At 36.0% G+C, this 22825-nt stretch overlaps 1 protein-coding gene across 2 annotated transcripts in view; it reads right to left on the bottom strand.

The window, feature by feature from the left end:
* CACNA2D1 (calcium voltage-gated channel auxiliary subunit alpha2delta 1) overlaps window positions 1–22825 on the bottom strand; it is a 502006-nt gene that overhangs the window by 113380 nt on the left and 365801 nt on the right. For both annotated transcript variants that reach the window (XM_003782628.2, XM_012811373.2), the window contains exons 8-10: window positions 12612–12681; window positions 9618–9668; window positions 6650–6749 (exon numbers count right to left, since the gene is read on the bottom strand). In XM_003782628.2, the coding sequence (XP_003782676.1) occupies window positions 6650–6749; window positions 9618–9668; window positions 12612–12681 (221 nt within the window). The remainder of the gene's footprint in view (window positions 1–6649; window positions 6750–9617; window positions 9669–12611; window positions 12682–22825) is intronic.

Below are 22825 nucleotides of genomic sequence, written 5' to 3' on the forward strand. Positions count from 1 at the left end.
TGTCTAGTTTTCCAAAGGGCTTTTTTATTGGCCTTATACGTCAACCTTAATTCCTTAACTCAGTAAATGCTATTCTAGCTGAAGCCTTGGTCATGTTAGGCTCACAACCAACTTGGCCACATGGGATTCTGCCTCAGTTTCTTACAAGTATGCCTGCACAAAGTCTTTTCACTGCTCTCTCTCAAATGGCTTTTTTGGCCAGAGGCATAAAGGTGTTTTGCCTATAGACATTTGATAGGAAAAAATGGTAAGAGAGGTAAATAAATACAAAGAAAACATATTGCCTAGGTAAAAGGTATAATCAAGATGCAATGTTTTGTCTATAGACATTTGATAGGAAAAAACAGTAAAAGAGGTAAATATATACAAAGAAAACATACTGCCTAGGTTAAAGGTATAATCAAGATGCAATGTTTAAGTGTTTATTTGTATACATATAAGAATAGTCCAATTTATATATGCTGTCTCAATTCAAAATATAGAAAATTAATTTAAAGAATTCTTCTGCCAAAAAAACGGTATATACTTCTTTAAAAAGAAATAACAGATTTATATTTAAAAGGAAGCATTTCTCTTCACTTTAAAAACCTAGCCATTATTTCTACCTTAGTTTAGAATTTCTTAATTTCCGTATATCAGCAATAATAATAAAATCACAAATATTGCTAGAACTCATTTTACCTGTTTCCTTATTTTTAAAATTAAGAACAGTAATATTATCTATTCACAAGATTGTGGTGAAAAGTTTGTGGTAATATACATTACCTCTAAAAAAACACCTAGAAAAGATTCTGCCAGATGAGCATTTTTTCTTCAAAATTAACTCTAATAATTACCTATGACTTATGATTATTCTCAAGTAAAAAAAACAATGAACAAATGTCTACCTTGGATCTTATTTGTATGGATATTCTGAAGGGCAAATCTATGTCTGAAATAGTACAATGACTTGACATCATGTAATGAGTTTCAATCACAAAAATGTACTGATTGTTATTCCAAAATAATGAGTCAACAAAGTTTATGGTTAACAAAAAAATTCATTGTATAGTTGATAGAAAAAATTAGTCTTATTGTGGTAGGTAAGAGCCATAACAACCAACTAAAACAAAACTAACCAAAACTAAGCAAGCCTGGGGAGGAGCTCGAAGTTGAGATAGGTAATAAATTTCGCTGGGAACAGAGTAGAAAATCACTACGGCTTCACTTTTCAAATGTTTTCCTATAATATTCATCTGTTCTCATTATAATTCTTCTCTATTTTTGAACATATAAGATATTTTCATGATTTTAAACTTGGGATACTGAGGGACATTACTTCCAGATCCAATGCATTCCCAGCTCTTTCTATAAGGAACATATTCTATTTGTGCATATGTGGTTAGCTCACATGTTCAAGCCACACCAAATGAGGACACCCGAATCGAGGCTTACAAAGAGCTGCCTATCAGGGTATAGGTAATGTCTATATTATTTTATAATTTTCTTTGAAGAAATACACATTTAGAAGGCATACAATTTTTATGCCTTCAAAATTTGTGAGGCATTAAGAATCCCAGGGATCATGCCATCTAGGATCTTTAACCAAAAAGTAACACTTACTTGCTGGCTAAATGTTGAAAGTATAAAACATACTGAAAGTCTGCTCAACCAGAAGTGCTTCTAAAGCATACTTATTAATAGCACCATTCAGTTCCTAACTGAGGCAGATGTTATTCATGCCCACGTCCACATTTCCAGTCATGCTAGCCCAACTTTTAACTGCCAGTGAGTCCTCTGCAATTGCACATGTTGATCTGGAAATACCAGGAAATTAACATCCCTTGGGAATAGTCATCAACTTTATATACTTCAGCACATTTTCCTCTTGGAAGGGATAACTCTGATGCATACAGCCTATACTGCTTCCCAGAATCACCCCCAGGAATAAGCTCTACTCACTTGGAGTGGTAACTTGATAGAAGATGCACCGTTTATTAGTTCTTTCCCTTGTTTTAATTCCCACATTTTTAACAGTTTTTCCTAGAGTTACTTTCCAAATAAACCATGTGAGCTTGAATCCTAGTTTCAGGAACTATTTCTGAGAAAATCCAATGTAAGCTGATACCAGCAGTGGTCTTAGTAAGAAGATCCTCAGGATGAGATTCTAGAATTGAATCACTTCACCAAACATATGGCAACAAAGACTCTATTTGTGCCCCACTGGGTGCGCCAGTTATGACTGGAGTCAAGAAACTCCTCAGATACTATAACATCATGATTTCTAAAATTTTCATCTGCGGTGATCACAATAAAATATAGATTGAAGGAGATACACCTAGTATTTGAGAAAAATAGGGGAAAATCATAATCACAGGCCAAGATTTGGCTGGTTGTTATATTTCACTGCAGAAAATGACTACCTCAAGTCGGTGAACTGTCAACTAAGGGCACAATAAGAAAACCAGAAAACTCTATGGCAGCCAATAAAGAGATTCTCACTTCCCATTGTGGGAAGGTTAGCACATGCTAGAAATATGGCTCAGAATCTGCTTTTGAGAATCACAGAATCATAAAGGCTGCATTCACAACCTTGGTAGGTTTCTATACAAAAGTCAAGACATTCATGGGCAAGGCATGAGGCCCTAGAACAAGGCTGGGAACATCTGAGTAGATACAGCTGAGCACACAGAAATTCTGGATTCCCCTGTGCTCTCTGGATGGGCAGAAGAGACCTGTTCCCCTTATTTGGAGGGCAGTAATTTCTATCTTCCTAGATGGCTCTAGGCAACAATAAGATCAAGTTTCAATAGAATCTGTCTGGAATAGTATAGTCTTTGTTCCAGGAAAATAAAAAGATGAGAATATTCAACAAAAGAGCCGAGGAGCTGCCTGGTATGATTCTCCCAGCAGACACTGGGAAAATATGCCAGGGAATGGATGTTGCAGGATTTTGAGATGAAATCTATGTGGTCATCAACTTGGAGTGGAACAAGTACTTTGCAATAAGAAAACACACTGACTCTTATCTATGGGTGAATGCTCAGCTGGCTGGCGGGAGATCTACAAGGAGCAAGACTGGGAAGTCTTCATTGCACAAAGAACTATGGAGAGGAAGCATGGGGGTGGACCTGTGGAGTGGGCACTGAGCATGAAGATCTCTTTGTTGCACAGCAACGTTCTCCAGAGATAATCTGTCACAGAGGAGCTACTGAACAGGTGAGGAGATGAGATAATTTGTCTATTGCAGGTCATCCAACTCTGTATGTGGCAACTGTGGTGATTACAAAATGGGCCCATGAATGGAGTAGCCAGATAGATGGAGAGAGAGAGAGGGAGAGAGAATATGCATGGCCTTTAGAGTGGGGGCTCTTCCTCACCAAGCTTGGTGTAGCCAGTGTTCTTGGTAAATGACTAATCCATTGGACTTGGTCCAAAGCAGAGATCTCAGTATAGTATTACTTATCAAAAAAAAAAAAATCACCAACTTGATGTAAGAAATTATTATTACATTTTGCACCTCTGGAAAAGGTGTAAAATTTGTTTTTCTGGATATCTACACATATTCTAGCCAAGGGTTCTCCTTTCCTGTCACAGTGCTTCATTGTATTACTAATCCTCAGGTTCACATACTGCCTATCATTGTGGAATCCCATATACTATTTTCTAAAACCACACTACCCATTTTATGATAAAGCAAATCCAGTAATGGACACATGACTACAAACTCCACTGGACCTATCATATACTGTATTACTAGACACTGCTGGCCTGATAAAATACTGAAATTTTTTTCCATTTATCTCATCTCCATTAAATACTCAACTATGTCTCTAAATTAGAGATACTCTGATCTGGGATGTCGCCTTTTAACATACAGCGTATTTTTGAACCAGGCTGTATGCTTTGTGCTAGAGCCAACTTTTACCTGCTCATGAAAAAACAATGGTTTAAATTTGCAGAAATTTTTAAAGTCAGTAAACTCACCTTAGAAGCTTAAAATTGGCAATAGTACAAGTACTTATGTAGTGAAAATTAGTAAATGGCATATATCAGTTTTTTTCTCTTCACCCCACTGGTTTTGACCCCTGAAGTTCAAATGTATGAGTGTAGGAACGAAGGGGAAGAAGTAGGAATGTCTCCTCTTACCATAACTCAAAGTGATCCACTAGAAATGTATTCTTCTGTCATTGCAACTCAAGGCACTGCTGAAATAAACGCTCTGCTTTCCAGTTGTCAGGGGGGAACCATTGGTGGAAGGGGAGGGATTAGCAGTGCTCAGAGTCCCAGTAAGAGTCTCACTAAACCTAAATCTATAGCTACTATCTAGATATTCTGGGCTTTTCACGCTGGTAGTTCAACTTGAGAAAAAACCAACAACAACAACAAATATTATTCTACTGGTAAGCTTCCAGTTGACAAGATTATCATGAGGCTTGCTGCTATGTAATATTAGGAAGACTATGCATAGAAGTTGGGGATTCACTCAAGCACTTTCATGTTTGGAGATAACTGTGAATGGACAATTGCAAAAGCCTTTGTTTGAATGGACTCAGAAATCATGGATTCACAGGCTTCTGGCATAAAAGTTTGGCTCATCCCATCAAGCAAACTACTGGCACAAGAGTTGGCCAAGGTCACAGGGATGATGAGTATTAGCAGAAATGAAAGAATATAAATTATGACCTTAGTTCTAACTCTAGCAATCTACCACCTTAATGTACCATGTTTTTTTTTTTTTTTAAAACAATGTGACCAGTCTCCATCTTCAAAACTCCCTGACTGTGTCTAGTGGATACTGGCCAGATTTCTAACAACCACACCGAAAACTTTTTGCTTCAGTCTTCCCTCTTGTGGCCATAGTCTGTTCTGCTCACACTTGGGGAGAGTGGGTGCATTGCAACCCAGCTCCTTTGAAAACAATGAAGTGAATATTCTACATGGCATCCAGAATTTCTCAGCAGAAATAAGTTCCTTTAAATTAAATTAAGATCCTCCAATTGGCTCCTTTCTTTCCCACCTTCCTAGACTCATTTCCTCACTTCTTTAACTGTTTTTCCTGTGATCATCTCCCAAATAAACTACTTGTACTCTAATCTATGAATGCAGTTAGCTTCTACAAGAAGTCAGATTAAAATATTTACCATACTGAACATCTGGTGGTTTTATTCAAATTTCCCTAGATATGCTAAATCTGCAATGAATTTAATGTTTTTAAGACTTTCTTTTTTTTTCCACCAAAGATAATATTTTATTAACAACCATTCAAATGGTTTGTAATGAAAAGTATGTTTATACACAAATAGGGGCAAGTAAACACAAAATAAGTATCTTTTCTAGTCATCTTGTTTGGATTACATTTTGCCGGTTTCCATGTTGAGAAATATGTGGTAAGCCAGCACACAGGGTCAGATGGTAAAATCAGACTCATATGAATCAGAGACTTTATGCAGTATTGAATTTTACTAAATAATGTCAAGGATGTATACAAGCTAAAGGGTTTTTAAGGTTCAGATGACGCAGACAGATGTGTGTACATGGAGGACAGCCCAGCTCCTTCCTTCCTGGGTTGGGCACATTTCTCTGGCCCACATGAAAGGAAGTGTCAAAAAGAGTTTCACTAGGTTCCTAGTAAGCTTACTTAAACTATGACATATCTCCAGTTTATTTTTAAGAGCGTTATATCACCAGTGAGACCTTTCTCCAGGAATCATGCCTCATAGATACCAAATTCTTTTCACTGTCCTAGTAGCTACCGTTAGCCAGGAATAGCCCAACAAAAGTATTTTAGGGATAAATTCTCTACCTTTTGGTAAATAGTGATAATCTATTTACCTGGAGCTTTAGTCAACAAAACATTGTACCACGCATCCTGCTTTCTTCTCCCCCCGTGGTGCCTTTTCGGTGAAGGGAATAAATCCATTGCAGACCGGCCGCCTTAACGTTTTCCTCCCAAGTGATTTTAGAGACAGATCGAGTTTCAATACAAAATAAATTCACCCACAAATTCCTCCTCCTTTATTTATATCTTCATGAAAATATCCACATCTAATCTAATATCTACCAGACACTAACCATGAAATATTTTGCATAAATTCTATGAATTAAAATGGGACAGGGTGACATTCATTTGTTTCATTTGCTTCAGAGTTCAGTTTACTTTCTAGCTGTGACTGAAAGTCTAAAGGGGTTCTGGAGAGAAAAGGCTCATAAGAGCACCCCCAAGTATGTATTGGTTCTTATGTTAATAACAAAAACATACAAGCATGCTATGAATTCATAACATACTATGAATATGTGTCCAGGGTGAAAATGGGCACTGTGATGAATAAATCAATCACACCGACAAGTTGCTACTATTAGGAGTTCCAATGTCATCAGAATGAAGAGGCTCATGTTTCCTATTTAAGACCCTCTGAGTGAAGAAGAAGATGTGGAATGCTTTTCATTTATATTCAATACTTCAGTTACTTTACTCAGTGATAAATTTTTACGAACTCTAAAGGAATTCTGGAATGGAACTAAACAGGAATCAGTCACTAAGGATGACTCATCACCTTATATCAGAAATCACTGAGCCTATCTAATATTAAAAATATAAAGTACTTAAAGTCAGGGGGAGATAGAAATTGCAGGTTAGTTCAGGAGAATGCAGTCATCTTATACTTACTGAAGCGACATTCACGAAGTCGTCATCTGAGAGGGTTTCCAACATTTCAGAGACAGAGGTTCGTATCAGTTTGAGTGTCAACCCGCTAACACTTCCACTCCTATAAACACACAAATGGGTCCACACATGTTACTCACTATTTAATTGAGAACATCGCAAGGCAAGACAACTTATGCACTAACTTTACAACATTCATTGTATCTTGTTCTAATTATAATTTTGTCTTTTAAAGAAATCAGTAGAAGAAAAAGTTGGAGATTATTTTAGAGTAGAAATTATAAGAAATCTTGCTTTTCTTTTCTACCAATATCAGTATGTACAGATTTCTGACTAAAATGATCAAAACCACGCAGTACTTGACAATTTTGACAATTTTTAAAAATATAAATACTAAAATGGCATATTCACTCATTCGAGGAATATGTATTAAATAACTATTGTGTTGGCCAAGTGAGAAGTGAGGGGTAGACAGGTGAATAGATATAGTCATGGCCCTAGAAAGCCCATTGTTTGAACTGATTAATCCAATAATTATAAAGCCCTGTAACAATTGTGATAACAGATCTGCAGACAAAATACCTTGCTCTGTACCCTAAAGCAGATCCCTCCAGGGTTTAGTCTCTTTCTTTTCTCTGCATATTCTCTGATACTTGGTGACCTCACCCATGTAGGACTCATCTCCAGGTAACTAACGTCCATGTTGACATCTCTCTTCTCAGTATTTCCCAGTTTTACCCTTCTAGCTATCTGCTAAACAATGAAGACTCAATGTCCAAAATGAAAAGTTCCTCCCAGATGTAGTTTTCATTCTGTTTGTGTCCTTGTACCAAACAGGCTCTGTGCTGGTCATCCAATTTGTTTCTCCCTCTCACTTCCCACCCCTTCAGACATTTCCCTGTACTCATGCCACTTCTCAGTGTTCCCACAGCACCAGTCTCTGATTTATCCTCACTCATCCTTGGCTTGGTCTTCATTACCCAAAGATGCTGAGCTAGAGTAACTGCCACTCACTCCATCCAGCTCTTAGTCTCCCCTCCATGAGCTAACAGGTAACAATTCTGGAAAAATGTCCTGATCTGATATGTTTAATAGTTCATAGTCACCTACTAAATATCTAGCTATCACCATAGTCTTGCCCTCCATATTTGGCCTCTGTTTTAACCTTTTTCCCCTCTCTTTTTCTTCCATCTCTTCTATACACCTCCCCCAGAGATTCTCACCTGTGCCTCTTTGCCTCTAGCCATTCTTCTCCCTAAAATTCTGATCACTTAGCTTTCCCTTCCCATCCCTGTCTTGCAAAAACCTTAGCCATAAGTATTCAATCCCAATTTTATCTTCTTAATGATTTCTTCATACCTTAGGTCAAAGTGCTATTTTTCTCCTTTGGTGCTATGTCATCTTTTATATCCGTTCCTTTTTATAGTTATTTTCATTATTTGTTAATGTTGCCTACTTTCCCTAATACATGTGATTTATCTTTGAGATCAAGGACTACATGTTAATCATCTTTGCCTCTATGTTAGCACATTGCATATAGGAGAGCTTCAATATATTTCTGTTGAAATAATTTTTGAAAATAGTATTTATTTCAATTTCACATATTTTCAGTCTTGGGATGTGCACTTGATTTCTACAGAGTTTAATATAAGAAATAATTTCTGAGGGCAGTGCCTGTGGGTCATTGAGTAGGGCACCAGCCCTATATACCAAGGGTGGCAGGTTCAAACCCGGACCTAGCCAAACTGCAACAAAAAATAGCCAGGTGCTGTGGCAGATGCCTATAGTCTGAGCTACTCTGGAGCTTGAGTCAAGAGAATAGCCTATGCCCAAGAGCTGGAGTTTGCTGTGAGCTGTGACTCCAAGGCACTTGACCGAGGGTGACAAAATGAAACTGTCTCCAAAAAAAGAAAAAGGAATAATTTCTGGAAATTATCCTATATCCAATGGATTGTAATATATTGCATTACCATTTAGGTTTATACTTATGAAGAACATCAAGGATTAGTATATAAGATCTACAAAAAATTAATTATAACAACATGTGGCTCAAATGCATTTTTATTGAACACAATAAGAATTACCATTTAAGTTGCATTCATTGGATTAGGTTATTTTCTCTTTCTCAGGCTTTATCATAAGGCTTTGGAGAACTAAGTTGTACTTGTTCACTTCAGGTCAAAATGTTAATGAATTGCCTATGATATTGATTTAGTTGCCTACAGATTACTAGATCTTGTTTTGACCAATGAGACAAAGAATATGTTTTGTTCCTTAGAGAATATAAACTAAATATCTTATACTTCATGTTTTTTATTTCCTTGATAATACACTTAAAACATAAATCCCTATAGGATATAATCTTTTCAGTCTTCCACATTTATACCTTTAGCCTCATTAGAAACAGTCCACATGTGCATACACAGCAGATACACACTCTATATATCTCTACTCAGAGCCATATAATAAACACATAAAAAGACCAATATATAACTTCCTGGAATTCCTTCTGTATATCACCATTTCCCTTGAAAAAGTCCCAGCATTGACATTTAATGTATGTAACATTTGTCTGTCTTGTGGCCATATCCCTAAAAGTCTCCTGAATCATTAGTGACTAATTGACAACAAAATAATTTTTTTTGTTTTTGTAGCAGGAATTGCTTAGCTTTAGCAACCCTGTACTTTAAATATTAATCAAATTATAAAGCAAAAATTGGAGGCAATTAAATAATTTTCTAAGAAGCTCACACATGAGAACCATAATTTACCATTCTAAAATAGATTCTTTTCATTACCAATTAAACACTTTGTTTTGTTATTGTCTTAATATGGCTTCTATGTCTGGATACAAATCATTATAATTATTCTTTTTTTAAACCTATTAAAATTTCATAGTGTGATTTATAACCGTTAACTACAAATCCTCCCATATTCTCAACACATAAATACGAAATATTTAACTACTCACACGTCAACCAGGATGAGCATGTCTTTAGGAGATGCAGCTCCTTGGATGTACCTGAAAAAAAAATACCAATTAATTTTTTCTCTTGCAAAATATCAGACATTGATATTTATTGAATGAATATTTTTGATCGCTGAGATAAGTTCTTTCCGAAGAAAGATGAACTTCCATTAACTCTATGAGGCAATGGTCTTTTACTCATATTTTGCAAAGTTAGTTTTAAAAATTTACATTTAAAATAACATTAGAGACATTAGAGGCATGGTATTTGAGTGTACTTGTTAGATATTTATAACAAAAGATAAAGAGATATATTTAAATGCTACCATTGAAAGAAAGTAACTTCAGAAAAAACATTTTTCTTAAAGAAGTACATCTTGAACTTCAATTGTTGATCACAAGTTTCAACTTCACAAGTTTCAAAAGTCACTCTAAGCAATAACAGATTTTCAAATTTTTAAATGCAAAAGAGAGATATGTGCTCTTGGTACATAAAATAGCAACATCAAAAAAGAAATATAATAGGCCAATAAAGTAATTGAAATGGTACAATTTATAGTATTACTAAAAAGAGTTTCAAGTAGTGCGTCTTTAATTTTACAGGGTCTAACCATCAGCTGGGACAATGAATTCAAAATGTTGATTCCTCAATTCATCCCTACAGAAGAAGAATCTCTGCAGTTTATTTATTTTTATTTTTTAATTTTTATTAAATCATGGCTGTGTACAACAATGCAATCATGGGGTACTGTGTGCTGGGTTTATATACAATTTGAAATATTTTCATCAAACTGGTTAACATATCCTTCATGGCACTTTCTTAGTTATTGTGTTAAGACATTTATATTCTACATTTAGTAAGTTCCACATGTACCCTTGTAAGATGCACCATAGGTGTGATCCCACCAATTACTGTCCCTCCACCCATCCTCCTCCTTCCCCTTACCTCCCTCTCCCCTTTCCCCATATTCTTGGGCTATAATTGGGTTATAGCTTTCATATGAAAGCTATAAATTAGTTTCATAGTAGGGCTGAGTACATTGGATACTTTTTCTTCTATTCTTGAGATACTTTGCTAAGAAGAATATGTTCTAACTCCATCCCTGTGAACATGAAAGAGTCTCCATCTTTCTTTAAGTCTGCATAATATTCCATGGTGTACATATACCACAATTTATTGATCCATTCATGGGTCAATGGGCACTTGGGCTTCTTCCATGACTTAGGAGAGTTTTACTCAGATAGTTCAGTGATTATGGAAAAGAATAAACCTGATTGCAGTAAATGACCTCAAAAGCTTATGTTGCCTGGCCACAGATTGGTGGCAAACCAAAGGACTTTTTTCTCTAAACAGGAAGGGCTGTAACTGAACTCAACTTTCTGCTTATGTGTTAAGCCTCTTTGCCCATCCCTCTAAATTTCACTTCTCAGGAGCCTACCAGACAATGTGCCAATTAGTTTCCAAACAACCTGCAGCACAGTTAATATCCACCCAGCACTATGTGTCAACAAAGCAGAGTTTATAACCTGCACCCAAGCTTGTTTATAAGAAGGTAAAGTGACAAAGTTGCAGGTATATCCCATACAAGGCAGATTCTAGTTCATGCCTAGCATTCATACTGGTCCTGCTACACCTCTTAATGGAAAAATTAGAAGACAGAATATTCTCTGCCTCTTCCATTTAACACCTACCATGTAGGATTTTTCCCAAAACAGTACATGCCTGAACCTAAAACATATGATATAGTAATTTTTGCTTCTATTCAACAACTCATTGCTCCACAAGGTCACATTAGAGACAATTAATAAGAATATATGTAAACCTATTACATATGCTTGGAGTTCATGTAAATTGCCACTAGGATGTTTAACAGAGCATGTAAAAAGCATTAAACACCTAGTTTAAATAAAATATTATGCTGCTTAGAATTTGTCTGAACCTTAGCAAAAACCAGAAATAACCTAAATGTCCAACAATAGGGGATTTCACAAATAAGTTACCATTTAGTTTTCCTTTAAATGATGTTATATAGCTTCTCATGAATATGTAACTCAATGGTATTGATATGAAAAGTATGAGATACAAAGCACTACATTGCATATAATGTAAACTCACTAAAATAAATATCCACACACTAAATATATTTTTTAAAACTCAAATAAAATATAATTAATAGTTTTAAAACAACACCAAAATTAATAGCCCAGTGAGTATAATTATGGATTTTTAGTATTTTTTTATGATAGGAGAATGAATTGCTTTAGTAGCAAGGAACAAATACAACTTTTTGGAGCAAAATTAAACCTAAGCTATATGAATATAACGAGGGGCAGCTTTACCTGGGGGCCAGTTCTCATTAGTTCACTGCCAGAGGCAAACTATCGTCTACTCTATCTCCTCTCTTTGTTTGAGCTCTCCAAGCAAACTGAGAGCCTTTCCCTAGAATTCCCCACCAGGTAAAAGACATTTACTGCTGAGATAGTTTTTAATATAAAACTTAAAGCAGCATATTTGAAATAAATAGGAGAAATCAGTTCAACAATATTGAATTTACCCACTTGAACTCACCATTTTTATTTACCTTTAATTATTTTTACTTATTTTTAAAAAGTTACCAGAGCACTTTTAGTAAGCAGATTAATTCATCCTAATAATGAAAAGATTACCTCCATTTTTTAAAATTTCAGATTAATATAAGGGTACAAATGATTAGGTTACATTGTTTGAGTATGTTGGGTAAAGTCCATGTTGTAGTTGGTGTGCACTGGGTTGCAAAATACCCTACACTGGCTCCATTAAGAGAGAGCACACCAAAAACCCTCCCTCCCTCCCTTCTCCCCTCACGTGAATTTAATTGTGTTTTTCTCTTGAGTGGTTATGTAGTTGTTCATCTACTGGTTTCATAGTAGTATTGAATAACAACTTTTTAACAATAAATCCAACTTTCTTTTTGCTATCTCATCTCTTCATGATCAGCTAAAACTAAAACTTCTTACCATGGTCTTCTGCGTACATCATAAAGGTCAATCTTATTTGGAGTTCTACTATTATCAACCCATGGAGAAGCTAAAAATTGAGAGAGAGAGAGAGAAATTACATCAAAACAGTAGATATACTCTATAAAAATAATGGAAAACATTAAAAAATCACAAACACCATGAACACATAATTCCATGCATTGACAGCAATGTTCAAATGGGAGATACCATTTTTATGCCCTCAATATTTCCCTTTTATAATAGCGGAAAACAACATGGTAGTACCAAAGAAAAACAACATAGGTCAATTCCCTTTTTAAATATTATTTCAAAAGTAACTTTTAGAAACAGGGGTGTTCTGGGTGGGGCTTCTGGCTCAGTGAGTAGGGCTAAAGCACCATATACTGAGGGTGGTGGGTTCAAACCCAGCCCCACCAAAAAAAAAAAAAAAACTGCAAGAAAAAAATAGCCAGGCATTTTGGTGGGTACCTGTAGTCCCACCTACTCAGGAGGCTGAGGCAAGAGAACCACCTAAGCCCAGGAGTTAGAGGGTGCTGTCAGCTGTGACATCACAGCACTCTACTGAGGGTGACAAAGTGAGACTCTGTCTCTAAAAAGAAAAAAGAAAAGAAACAGGGGTGTTCTTGGTGCTAACTGTAGTTTACCAGTGTCTTGAGGTTATACATTTTCTTTCTGTTCAAAACTAAAATTTTATGCTTACAAAAAATTGTATGGGAGGCAGCGCCTGTAGCTCAAAGGAGTAGAGCTCTGGTCCCAGGTGCTGGAGGTGGCGGGTTCGAGCCCGGCCCCAGCCAAAACTGTAAAAAAAAAAAAAAAAAAAAACAACTGGATCTGGCCTTTAAATAATTTTCTTTTACCAACTGGCATTATTTCAACTTTGTCAGAAGATGATGTAAGACAGATTTTAAATAAGAAAAGAGTTTTGACTTCTTCGTTTTGATTTTTCTTACAGTTTCTTGCAACATGTGTAGCTTCTCTGGTGCCTGTCTTCTGCTGTCCGAGTATTTTCTCCAGTGCTCAGCTCCTACACAGTTATATATAGTCTTCCCATTTTCTCCATGGTCCCGCACCATGGACAGCTTCACCAGGCCCCAGACCCTATAGTGTTCTCAGCTTCTCTTTCACCTAATGGCCAGTGGTAATGCCTGGGCACTTTTATGGCAGAAGGCTTCAGATGAGATACCTTCAACCCCAGAGGGTGAGTTTCCAACAAATCTCACCAATTTGACCTCATAGTGACTGTTCTGCCTTGGTGGGCCATAACCATGGCCTACTAGAAGGGCTAGATCTCAGCCCAGGCATACTAGGTGATTAGGGGATCTTCCTTGGGCACTCTATCTCAACCCTGGGGATCAATGTCATCATATATATTAGATTACATAACATTATATCTAATATTCATATATTTTTTAGAATTCTCTGCAGTTCTAGCCATTCTTTTATTACTCTAATTCCTGTTACATAATAGTTAATAATTTTTTAGTAAAACATAAACTTTCACTGTTCAAAATTCTGTGTTCCCCTCTGCCTTTGGTGATTAAACCAAAACTGAGACACATGTAATGGAGGGGGCAAAGACATGAGATTAGTTACCACTGCTGATATAACAGCAGCAACTAGGAGTTGAAAGTGGGCAGCAATTAATTTGAAAAATGACTTAATAAAACCAGAATTTGAAAGCTATGTTTAATGCTTAAATTTGATTTCTGAGTTGTTGACAGATCACATTCATCTAGGATTTCTATTTTTACTACAATAGATAGTTGAAATTAACTCTGATATGTATTACTATGTTCCATAAATTTACATCTTCCCTTACAGACAGAAAAAATTAAAATAATAATGTATGGTATGAGTCAGACTATTAAATTTATAATCTTATGTGGTGTATATTTAAAAATATTAATAATCTCAGAAGCTTTCTGAGATATTTAGAATATTAGATAATATTCTTTAATAATTATAGTAAATAAAGATATTTATTTTATGGGAAAATTAAATAATAAAATTTCTTCTGTGATATTATAAACTTGTTATAGAATCTCACTGTGACATTTAAGTGGAACATTATTTATATAGACTAGAATTATGGAACATCAAGTAATAGAAAGGAAAACCATGTATTGTAATTCCCTGAAATAATCAGCTTCATAATCACTCATGGTGAAAGCTACATATTTTAAGAGGAAATCAGAGCTTCTAAAATCCCTGCAAAAATAAAATGGTATTCATTTTAGATTTTAGCATTCCAATAAAATTTTGAAATGGCAGGAAGGAAGGGTGGAAATTACCGCCCACTATCATGGGCATCTCATTTCTGAATGCCATCCATAAAGGAGAGAATGATCACTTATCGGAATGTGTTTTTTCCTGATCAAAAATGAACCATGGGTGTGTCCTTTATTAATTCTACTAGGCTACTTTTCTGCTTCACATGATATGGAGGGTGTGCTATTCCAGTTTTCAAATCATTGATTTAACGTGTTTACCTGTATGAAGAGTGCATGTGGGAATACTTAAGGGAAGAGTCATATTTTGATGTGCTTGCATTCCTAGTGATAATTATTTTATGAGTTTGAGACCAATATTCAATTATTAGCTGAAAGTAGATTAGAAATTAAATTAGAAATAGGGTGTAGAGTATGGACAAAGGGACACAGTAATAGGGAATTGATTTGGATGAAATTTCCTGGGTTTGAGCACAAAGCACGAGACTTTGTCAGTTTAATATTCTGAAGTCTGGCTTGTTGAATATCTCCCCGCCCCCTACAGTTGACCTGTGGCTGCAGGTCATAGGCTTTGAGGCAATTCTCTACTAGGGTAGGGCTGTGTGCTCCAGGAGAGGGCTTTTTGGGAGTAAAGAATGTAGAATCTTTAAACCTTGTTCAACACAGGCAGATTTGCTCCAGACCATATAAGGAGATAAAATGTCTCTTTTCTTTTGTCACCTTAGTTTGGATAGAGGAGTCTATCTGTCTGGACACAAGGGTGTCAGAGTATTAAAATATCACATCTGTGATGACTGTGGATCAGCTGGGGTCTTTTCCTTGAGTCAGCTTCTAATTGTCTACCTTGTCAAGACTCTGTGTTTGTATTAAGATCATAAATACCTTAAAACAATAAAAAGTAGCAAGTAAATCCATACAATTAATGTAATTAGTTGTAGAATTAGTCTAGTTAATAGAAATGCACGTGTAGCAAAAACAATGATGGGATTCTTCACCTTGCCTTCATGAGATTTATGATTGTAACATTGATGTATGAAATAAATACAGAGCTAGCCTGATACTCAAGACAGGATACTGGAAGCCTCAAGAAGAAGCATGTGCCACCTCCTGAATCCCCACTGCTCTTAAAAGTATCTCTTCATCTTTGTCTATTAATTCTCTATAATTTTCCTAATAATCCTATGTCGGTCACTCGCCCCACCAGATCACAAGGAAGTAGATTCACAGTGTGTTGGTGCTGGTTTCCTGTTACCTGTACATTAACTAAGAATACTGAAAGACGTGGTAGAGAAATACCCTTGTTAAGATGGTCTACAAATAATAGGATAGTAAAAGTTTTTCATTTCAGCTACTAGGAAATAATAAAGCAAATTATTATAACATTGAGGACTCATTCTCTTGATAGAAACAACATTTCAAATGACAGCTAACTGTATTTCCAGTTCACAAATTCAATTGCATTTTTCTAATTCTAAAAGATTTCACATTTTTAGTCTCACGGAAATTTAAAAAAAAATACATTCCATGTACTCAAAAATGCCTTTAAAAGTTATTCCTTCTCCTTTGCCCAGATAGAATGAATGGATCATTATTCTAGGCCTGTCACAATCATCTCCTACAGAGTATTAGTCACAAGTTGGAACTGCAAGCCAAGATAATCAATTGAGACTATTTTCTAAGCCAAAATTAATTCATCAAATATATACTGCTCGGCCAAAAAAATTCCAGAATATACTCTCCACAGTTTCTACTTTGTATCATGGCTCCCAGATCCAGGTAGATAAGTCTCATTAAAAGAGGATGGATTATCTACTCAGAATGAGGAGCCCAAAAATCTAAAAAAGAAAATAGCTGGCCTCTTCAGATTTTTCGTTATCTATTTCCTAATAAAGGTTTTAATCTGAGAAATACTCAAAATATATAAGACAATCTATATTAAGTATTAGTCACACAAAATGCTGTAATGAACAATGTCAAATCCTCCATTTTTTAGCACAATGAAGTCATTTCCCCCTTCTATAACTGTGTAAGTTAGATTTCTATAGTTGTGGTGGGCATGGAAGGTAGATTCTGCTCCAGGTAGTCAGCCAGAGACTTAAGACCAGTAGAGCTTTCAACACTTGGATTCCAGGATTGTCCAGGACATTGGGTATGTAGCTTACTAGATGGAGCAAGGAAATGTGGAGAAGGGACGCTCAAGTTGTAAAAGTCTCAGGTTTGAAGCGACATATACTTTCATTCATTTTTTATTAGTGATAACTGTCACATGGTCCTATACAATCACAAAAAAGATCTAAGAAATTTAGATCACAGCAATCTTTTCCAAAAGAAAATTTCACAATGGAATGAAAAGACATACCTTAGGTGAGCAGCTAGCAACCTCTGCCAAAGGGACAGAAGGACAATTTAAAAAGGAGTAATATCCACTACTTATAACATCAACCTTTCTATGCTCAGCAATGTTTTCAGGTAAGCTGGCATTGAGAGAAGGGAGATGAAAATGGGCTAATTTCAAAAATCTGGTGAATAAATAAAATATGTCAGACTTAACAATTATTTCTAGAGTAAATTTTAGGATTGGGATTGTTTGCACAGAAGTCCACTGGAGGAATTGGGCATCATGGTTGATACTGTTTGAGTTACTAAAGAAATCAGAATCCTACTCTGCAGAAATGTAATTGAACCCTAAAGCAATTTTTGGGCCTAAACCCATGCCAGAAAAAAAAAGCTATAAGATCTATAAGATCTCAAGCACACCACTTCAGGTGTGTCATTGTTTTAGACAAGAGAGTTACTCCGATAGAACACTACCAGCAACAGCCCAATGGGCGAACCAAGAAACTCAACTTCATGAGAGGGTAGGAGGTCTGTATTTCTTGTCTGATGAAATATGATGAATATCATGGGCTGGTGCTTATTCTGTATTTCTCTCTTTTTCCAAATGGGAGTCTTTATTGTACTGACCCAGTAGACATGGTCACTGGATATTACATATTTGAGCAGTGATGGGAATATGATGAAGAAAATAACTGGTATTCGGCTGTATCATCTACATGTAAGTAGTCAAATTAGTTTTCCCTGATGGAGAGAATGGCACATCTCACCCAGAGACCTTGCATTTTGGGCTGTATGCAGGAACTTGGTGGGGTTCTGGGATAGCTACGGGGAGGAAGTAAATGGGCTCTACCTGTCCGGAAAATGCTACACACAGATGCTTGAATGGCCAGAGGAACAACCGTAACAAGGCTTCAACACACACATTCCCCTTCTTAACAGTATTAGTTGACTGCCCTGCCAAGAACTAGACTTCTCACTCTCTTTTGCCATGATGGGGCCATGTGATAAAATTCTAATAGATGGGATGTGAGCAGAAGTGACATACGTATCACTCTCCCGTCATGCTGGCACCTTCCTCTAATTGCCCCTACTTCTTTTGGCCTCAAGTATGGATATGGTAGTTTGAGGCAGATTTGATAAGGACAAAAGCAAGATGATAGATGAAATCTCAGTTTTGCTGGACAACTTCATACACAAAAGTTGCCCTAACTAAGTGTCTTACCTATGAGGTAGGACTTTTAAATGAAGGTATTTTTTTAAATGTCTCTATTATATTGGCTAGTGTTTAAGTGATTGAATCAGTATCTTAATGGGTCAGAACTTTGCTCAGTCATACAAGCCTGGGTCAGTTCTGAAAGCTCCGAAAATATGCGATAGGCAACATTTTCATGGTGTGTTTTAAATTTTTTTCGGTATTCTTTTTTCATTCCTATATACTCTTAAGAAAGCTTTCTTTTGTTCTCAAGGAGCTCCTTCTTGCTACATTATAATATTTACAGTGCTGGAATCCAGGTCATTTTGATGTCTGCCTCATTTTTTATGTATTGATACTATACTTGTGGGTAGACATAAGTCTCTGGAAATTAATTGGTGCCAGAATAATGGCTGCTCTGAGATAAAGTTTTCAAAGGCTGAATGACTGAAACTTTATAGTGAGGAACCACCAATAATAGTGACAGGAAGAAAAGGTAAGTCTAAAAGGTAGTCAGTCCAGTTGGGAAAATGATAAAATGAAGAGTCTATTCTTAGGATTTTCAGAAACAGGAGTTTGCCTTGTTCCGATCAGTCTTTCCTCTTTTGCCCACACTTAACTATACTGACAAAATAAAATAATGTTTGAATTTTAATTTTGCTTCTAAACAAGGCAACTCAATATTCACTTCTAAAAATTGGGATGTTATTGTACTGGCTGGACAATCACTTTTAACACCACTAGCATACAATTTCCAGACGTTTTCTCCAAGTTCTTATAGATAAAGAAGTGGCAGAAACTCCTGTAGAGGTACACGAAGTTATAGCCAAGTATAAGTAACCACAATTTTCAAAATAAAAGCCCTTATTACAAAATAGTTTGCTGGTAGTTTTGCAAATGCCAGATAATGCATGTACAACATTTTCACTTAACAGAAAATGATCCTTGTCTGTCAGCAGGAGTAGCAGATAACAAGGACAAATTGTGTGGTTAAGTGTAATATTCAAGAAAGTAAATTATACAAAAAGATTTAATCACTAGGATGGCCTATATGTTGTCATTAGGTGACTCAGAAATAAGCATGAGTATAACTCTATGAAGGCACAGGAGAATTTACTAGAAATAATATTAGATATGTGTTACATAGAGAAAAATGTGGACTCTGTAAAACAGGCTTCCTATCTGTGTAAGCAAATAAATCCAATTAGATGATAATGACAGGTTTCTAAAAACAAAAACCAAATAATGGTTCTATAGAAACATGTTTCCTGTTTTTGTTAAGTTCAGTCTTCTTAGGTGATGGTAATAATAACAATTCATTTCTTACAGGGTTTATATTTACTGTGCCTGAGAAAGTGCCTAAAAGGTATGAATATAGTCAAAACTCATCTTTAGTTTTTCCTAATCAAATAGACTAAACATAATTGCCTAGCAAAGATGTTCTATGCACCTAAAATGAATAGCTTAAGGTACAGAAATTTAGGAATACATGAAAAAGAAGAGGAGATATATCTTAGAAGTTGAAAACATCTAAAGTTCTTTAGCAGTACTTATTTACATATTTTTAAATACAATATAGTGTTATCCAAAGTCAAATTACAAGCAACTCCCATTTCCATATAAGCATCCTATTTAACTGCTCTAAACTGTGAGCAAATATTCAGTCAATTTACTAATAAATATTACTACATCCATAGTTGATATTAAAGCACATAATTATTACAGCCTTTACCTGCAAAAGTTAATATAGACCCAACCAGGTAAGAGATGGGGTTATGCAAAAGCAACAAAAATGAGGCTATAGAATCACTTCTATAATTGGGGTTCTGTGAGAACTTCAAAATATTATAGCATGCCATTATTTTTTGTAGTATGAGATGTATGCCTCATACAAACACAACTGATGGATAGCATATAATTAGAATACCAACCCAGGGCTGGAGTGGAAACAGAGCTATTTGAACCCTACTGTCAACACCTCAAACTTTGCTCTTCTAAATTAATTCCTTTACTCCCAGAATAAAAATACTTTTGGTATTTAATTTCAGTAAACAACCTTAATATCCTCATATCCACTCAAACTAAAAATGATAGAAAATTACACTCTATGTCAGCAGTCAACTCCTTAATTTTTTTTTGTAAAGATGCTGACACCCTTATCATTTCAATCTAAAAATTTTCTTTTTTAATTCCTAGTTGATCCCTAGTTCAGATCTGGAAAATCCACATCTGACTGTTATAATAGCATACCTTCTTTTCAAAGTTCCCTAAGTCTTATTCCTTCTAATCAGAATAAGCACTGCTTTAATCACAGTAATCCACTGCCAAAAATGTTTGCAATATTTTGTCTATGCAGTAAATCCAAAACGATCTTGATATTCAAGGCCACGTAATGTCCTATTAATAAAATAAAAAACTTTTAGCTAGGCTCATTAGCCTTTAATAAAACTTGTTTATTTCCCTGTATTTATACTTAGTGCTTTTCTTCCCTCCAAAAAAGGTTTTCTCCTCTCTTCTTCACTGACTTGATAAATGATCAACCTGCTCTTATGAATGTGGTCCATAATTACCTTTTCCTTTGCAAAACTCCTACAGCAAGTACAGTCTATGTTATTTGGTATATAAGTATTTTATGATTTGTAACACAATCTAAATTTAAGATGAATTTAATTTAGATGAGTGATGTTTGAATCCCTAACCAAATGTAAATTTCCTGAAAGGCAGAAACAACTTATCTTAAAACACAGATGTGCACATATAACAATGGCAGAGACGCTCTGATTCCCAGTATCTTTTCTCCTCTTCTTACTTAGCACAGGGCCGCTTCACAGCTGTGAACATGGTGGTCTTGAAGGTATCTATGACCCTGAGACAATCAAGTTCTGGCCAATATCAAATAAGAAGAAATGCTTTATGCAACTTTCAAAGCCTTTTTTTGAGACAGAGTCTCACTATGTCCCCCTCAGTACAGTGCTGTGACATCATAGCTCATAGCAACCTCAAACTCTTGGGCTTAAGTGATTCTCTTGCCTCAGCCTTCCTAATAGCTGGGACTACAGGTGCCCGCCACAACACCTGGCTATTTTTTGATTGCAGTTGTCATTGTTGTTTACCAGACCTGGGCCGGGCTTGAACCCACCACCTTCAGTGTATGTGGCCAGGCCCCTACTCACTGAGCTACAGGCGCTGAGCCAACAACTTTCAATGCTTTACTTGAGTAAAAATAAACTTCTATAATATTTAAATCACAATTGTTTTGGATTTTCTGTAGTTGATAGCTAATATGAGCCTGTCACATTGAACTTTTATAAAAGAGGGGAGGGGAGAAGATGGCTTGAGAGCATAAAAGAGGGGAGATGAGGGAGGATTGCTTGAGACCAGGAGTTCAAGCCCAGCCTGAGCAAGAGCAAAACCCAAAGTCTACAAAAAAATAGATATATTAGTCAGGCATGCTAGTGCATGCCTATAGTCCTAGCTACTTGGAAGGCTACAAGGCTGAGGCATAAGGAATGCTTGGGCCCAGGAGTTTGATGTTGCAATGAGTTATGATGAGCCCTGCACTTTAGCCATGGCAACAGAATGAGACCTTATCTAAAAAAAAAAAAAAAAGAGCAGAGGTAATAATGGTCAACCCTGAGACAGAAGCCACACTCTGAGGATGAGTGAGAAAGGAAATCAGATTGTGTACCCCTCTCATGTGTTGCCGCCCCACCAACCCACTCCAGGGCATGTAATCCTGATTGACATGAGTAAAAATCAACTTCTGTAATATTTAAATCATAATTATTTGGGATTTTCTGTAGTTAATAGATAGCATGTGTCCTGACTTTTACATGCGACTTTTATAATTATTAATGAAAAGGTAATAATTGCTTCAATTTAAAGTTTTTTTATATAATAATCAACACCATATTAAGTACACTTATAGTTAAACTATGTATGTATAAATATCAAAGTAAAAAAGTCAGGTATTCTTTAAGATAATGGAATAATAAAAGTAGTACTTCCAAATATGTCATAACTCTTGAGGCTCCACTCACAACCCTTTTTCTTCTAATTGGCTAGAAATTTTTTTCAAATGTTTCCTTTATGACTAAAAAGGATTCTTTGGATTACCTTGTCTTGTCACCTGCTATTTGATGTTTAAAATATTTTTAAGTTCTTTTTCTTTTTTTTTTAGACAGAGTCTCATTCTGTCACCCTGAGTAGAGTGCCACGGTATCATAGCTTACAGTAACTTCAGACTCCTGGGCTTAAGAACTCCTCTTGCTTCAGCCTCCCCAGTAGTGGGGACTACAAGTGCCTGCCACAGTGCTCTGCTAGTTTTCTATTTTTAGGAGAGACGGGATTGCTCTTGCTCAGGCTAATCTTGAACTCCTGAGCTCAAGCAACCCAACCCCCTCAACCCAGAGTGCTAGTACTACAGGCCTGAGCTACCACACCTGGCCTTAAGT

This window comes from Otolemur garnettii, unplaced genomic scaffold (assembly GCF_000181295.1).
Source record: "Otolemur garnettii isolate 467f Iridium unplaced genomic scaffold, OtoGar3 scaffold00005, whole genome shotgun sequence".
Lineage (NCBI taxonomy): Eukaryota > Metazoa > Chordata > Mammalia > Primates > Galagidae > Otolemur > Otolemur garnettii.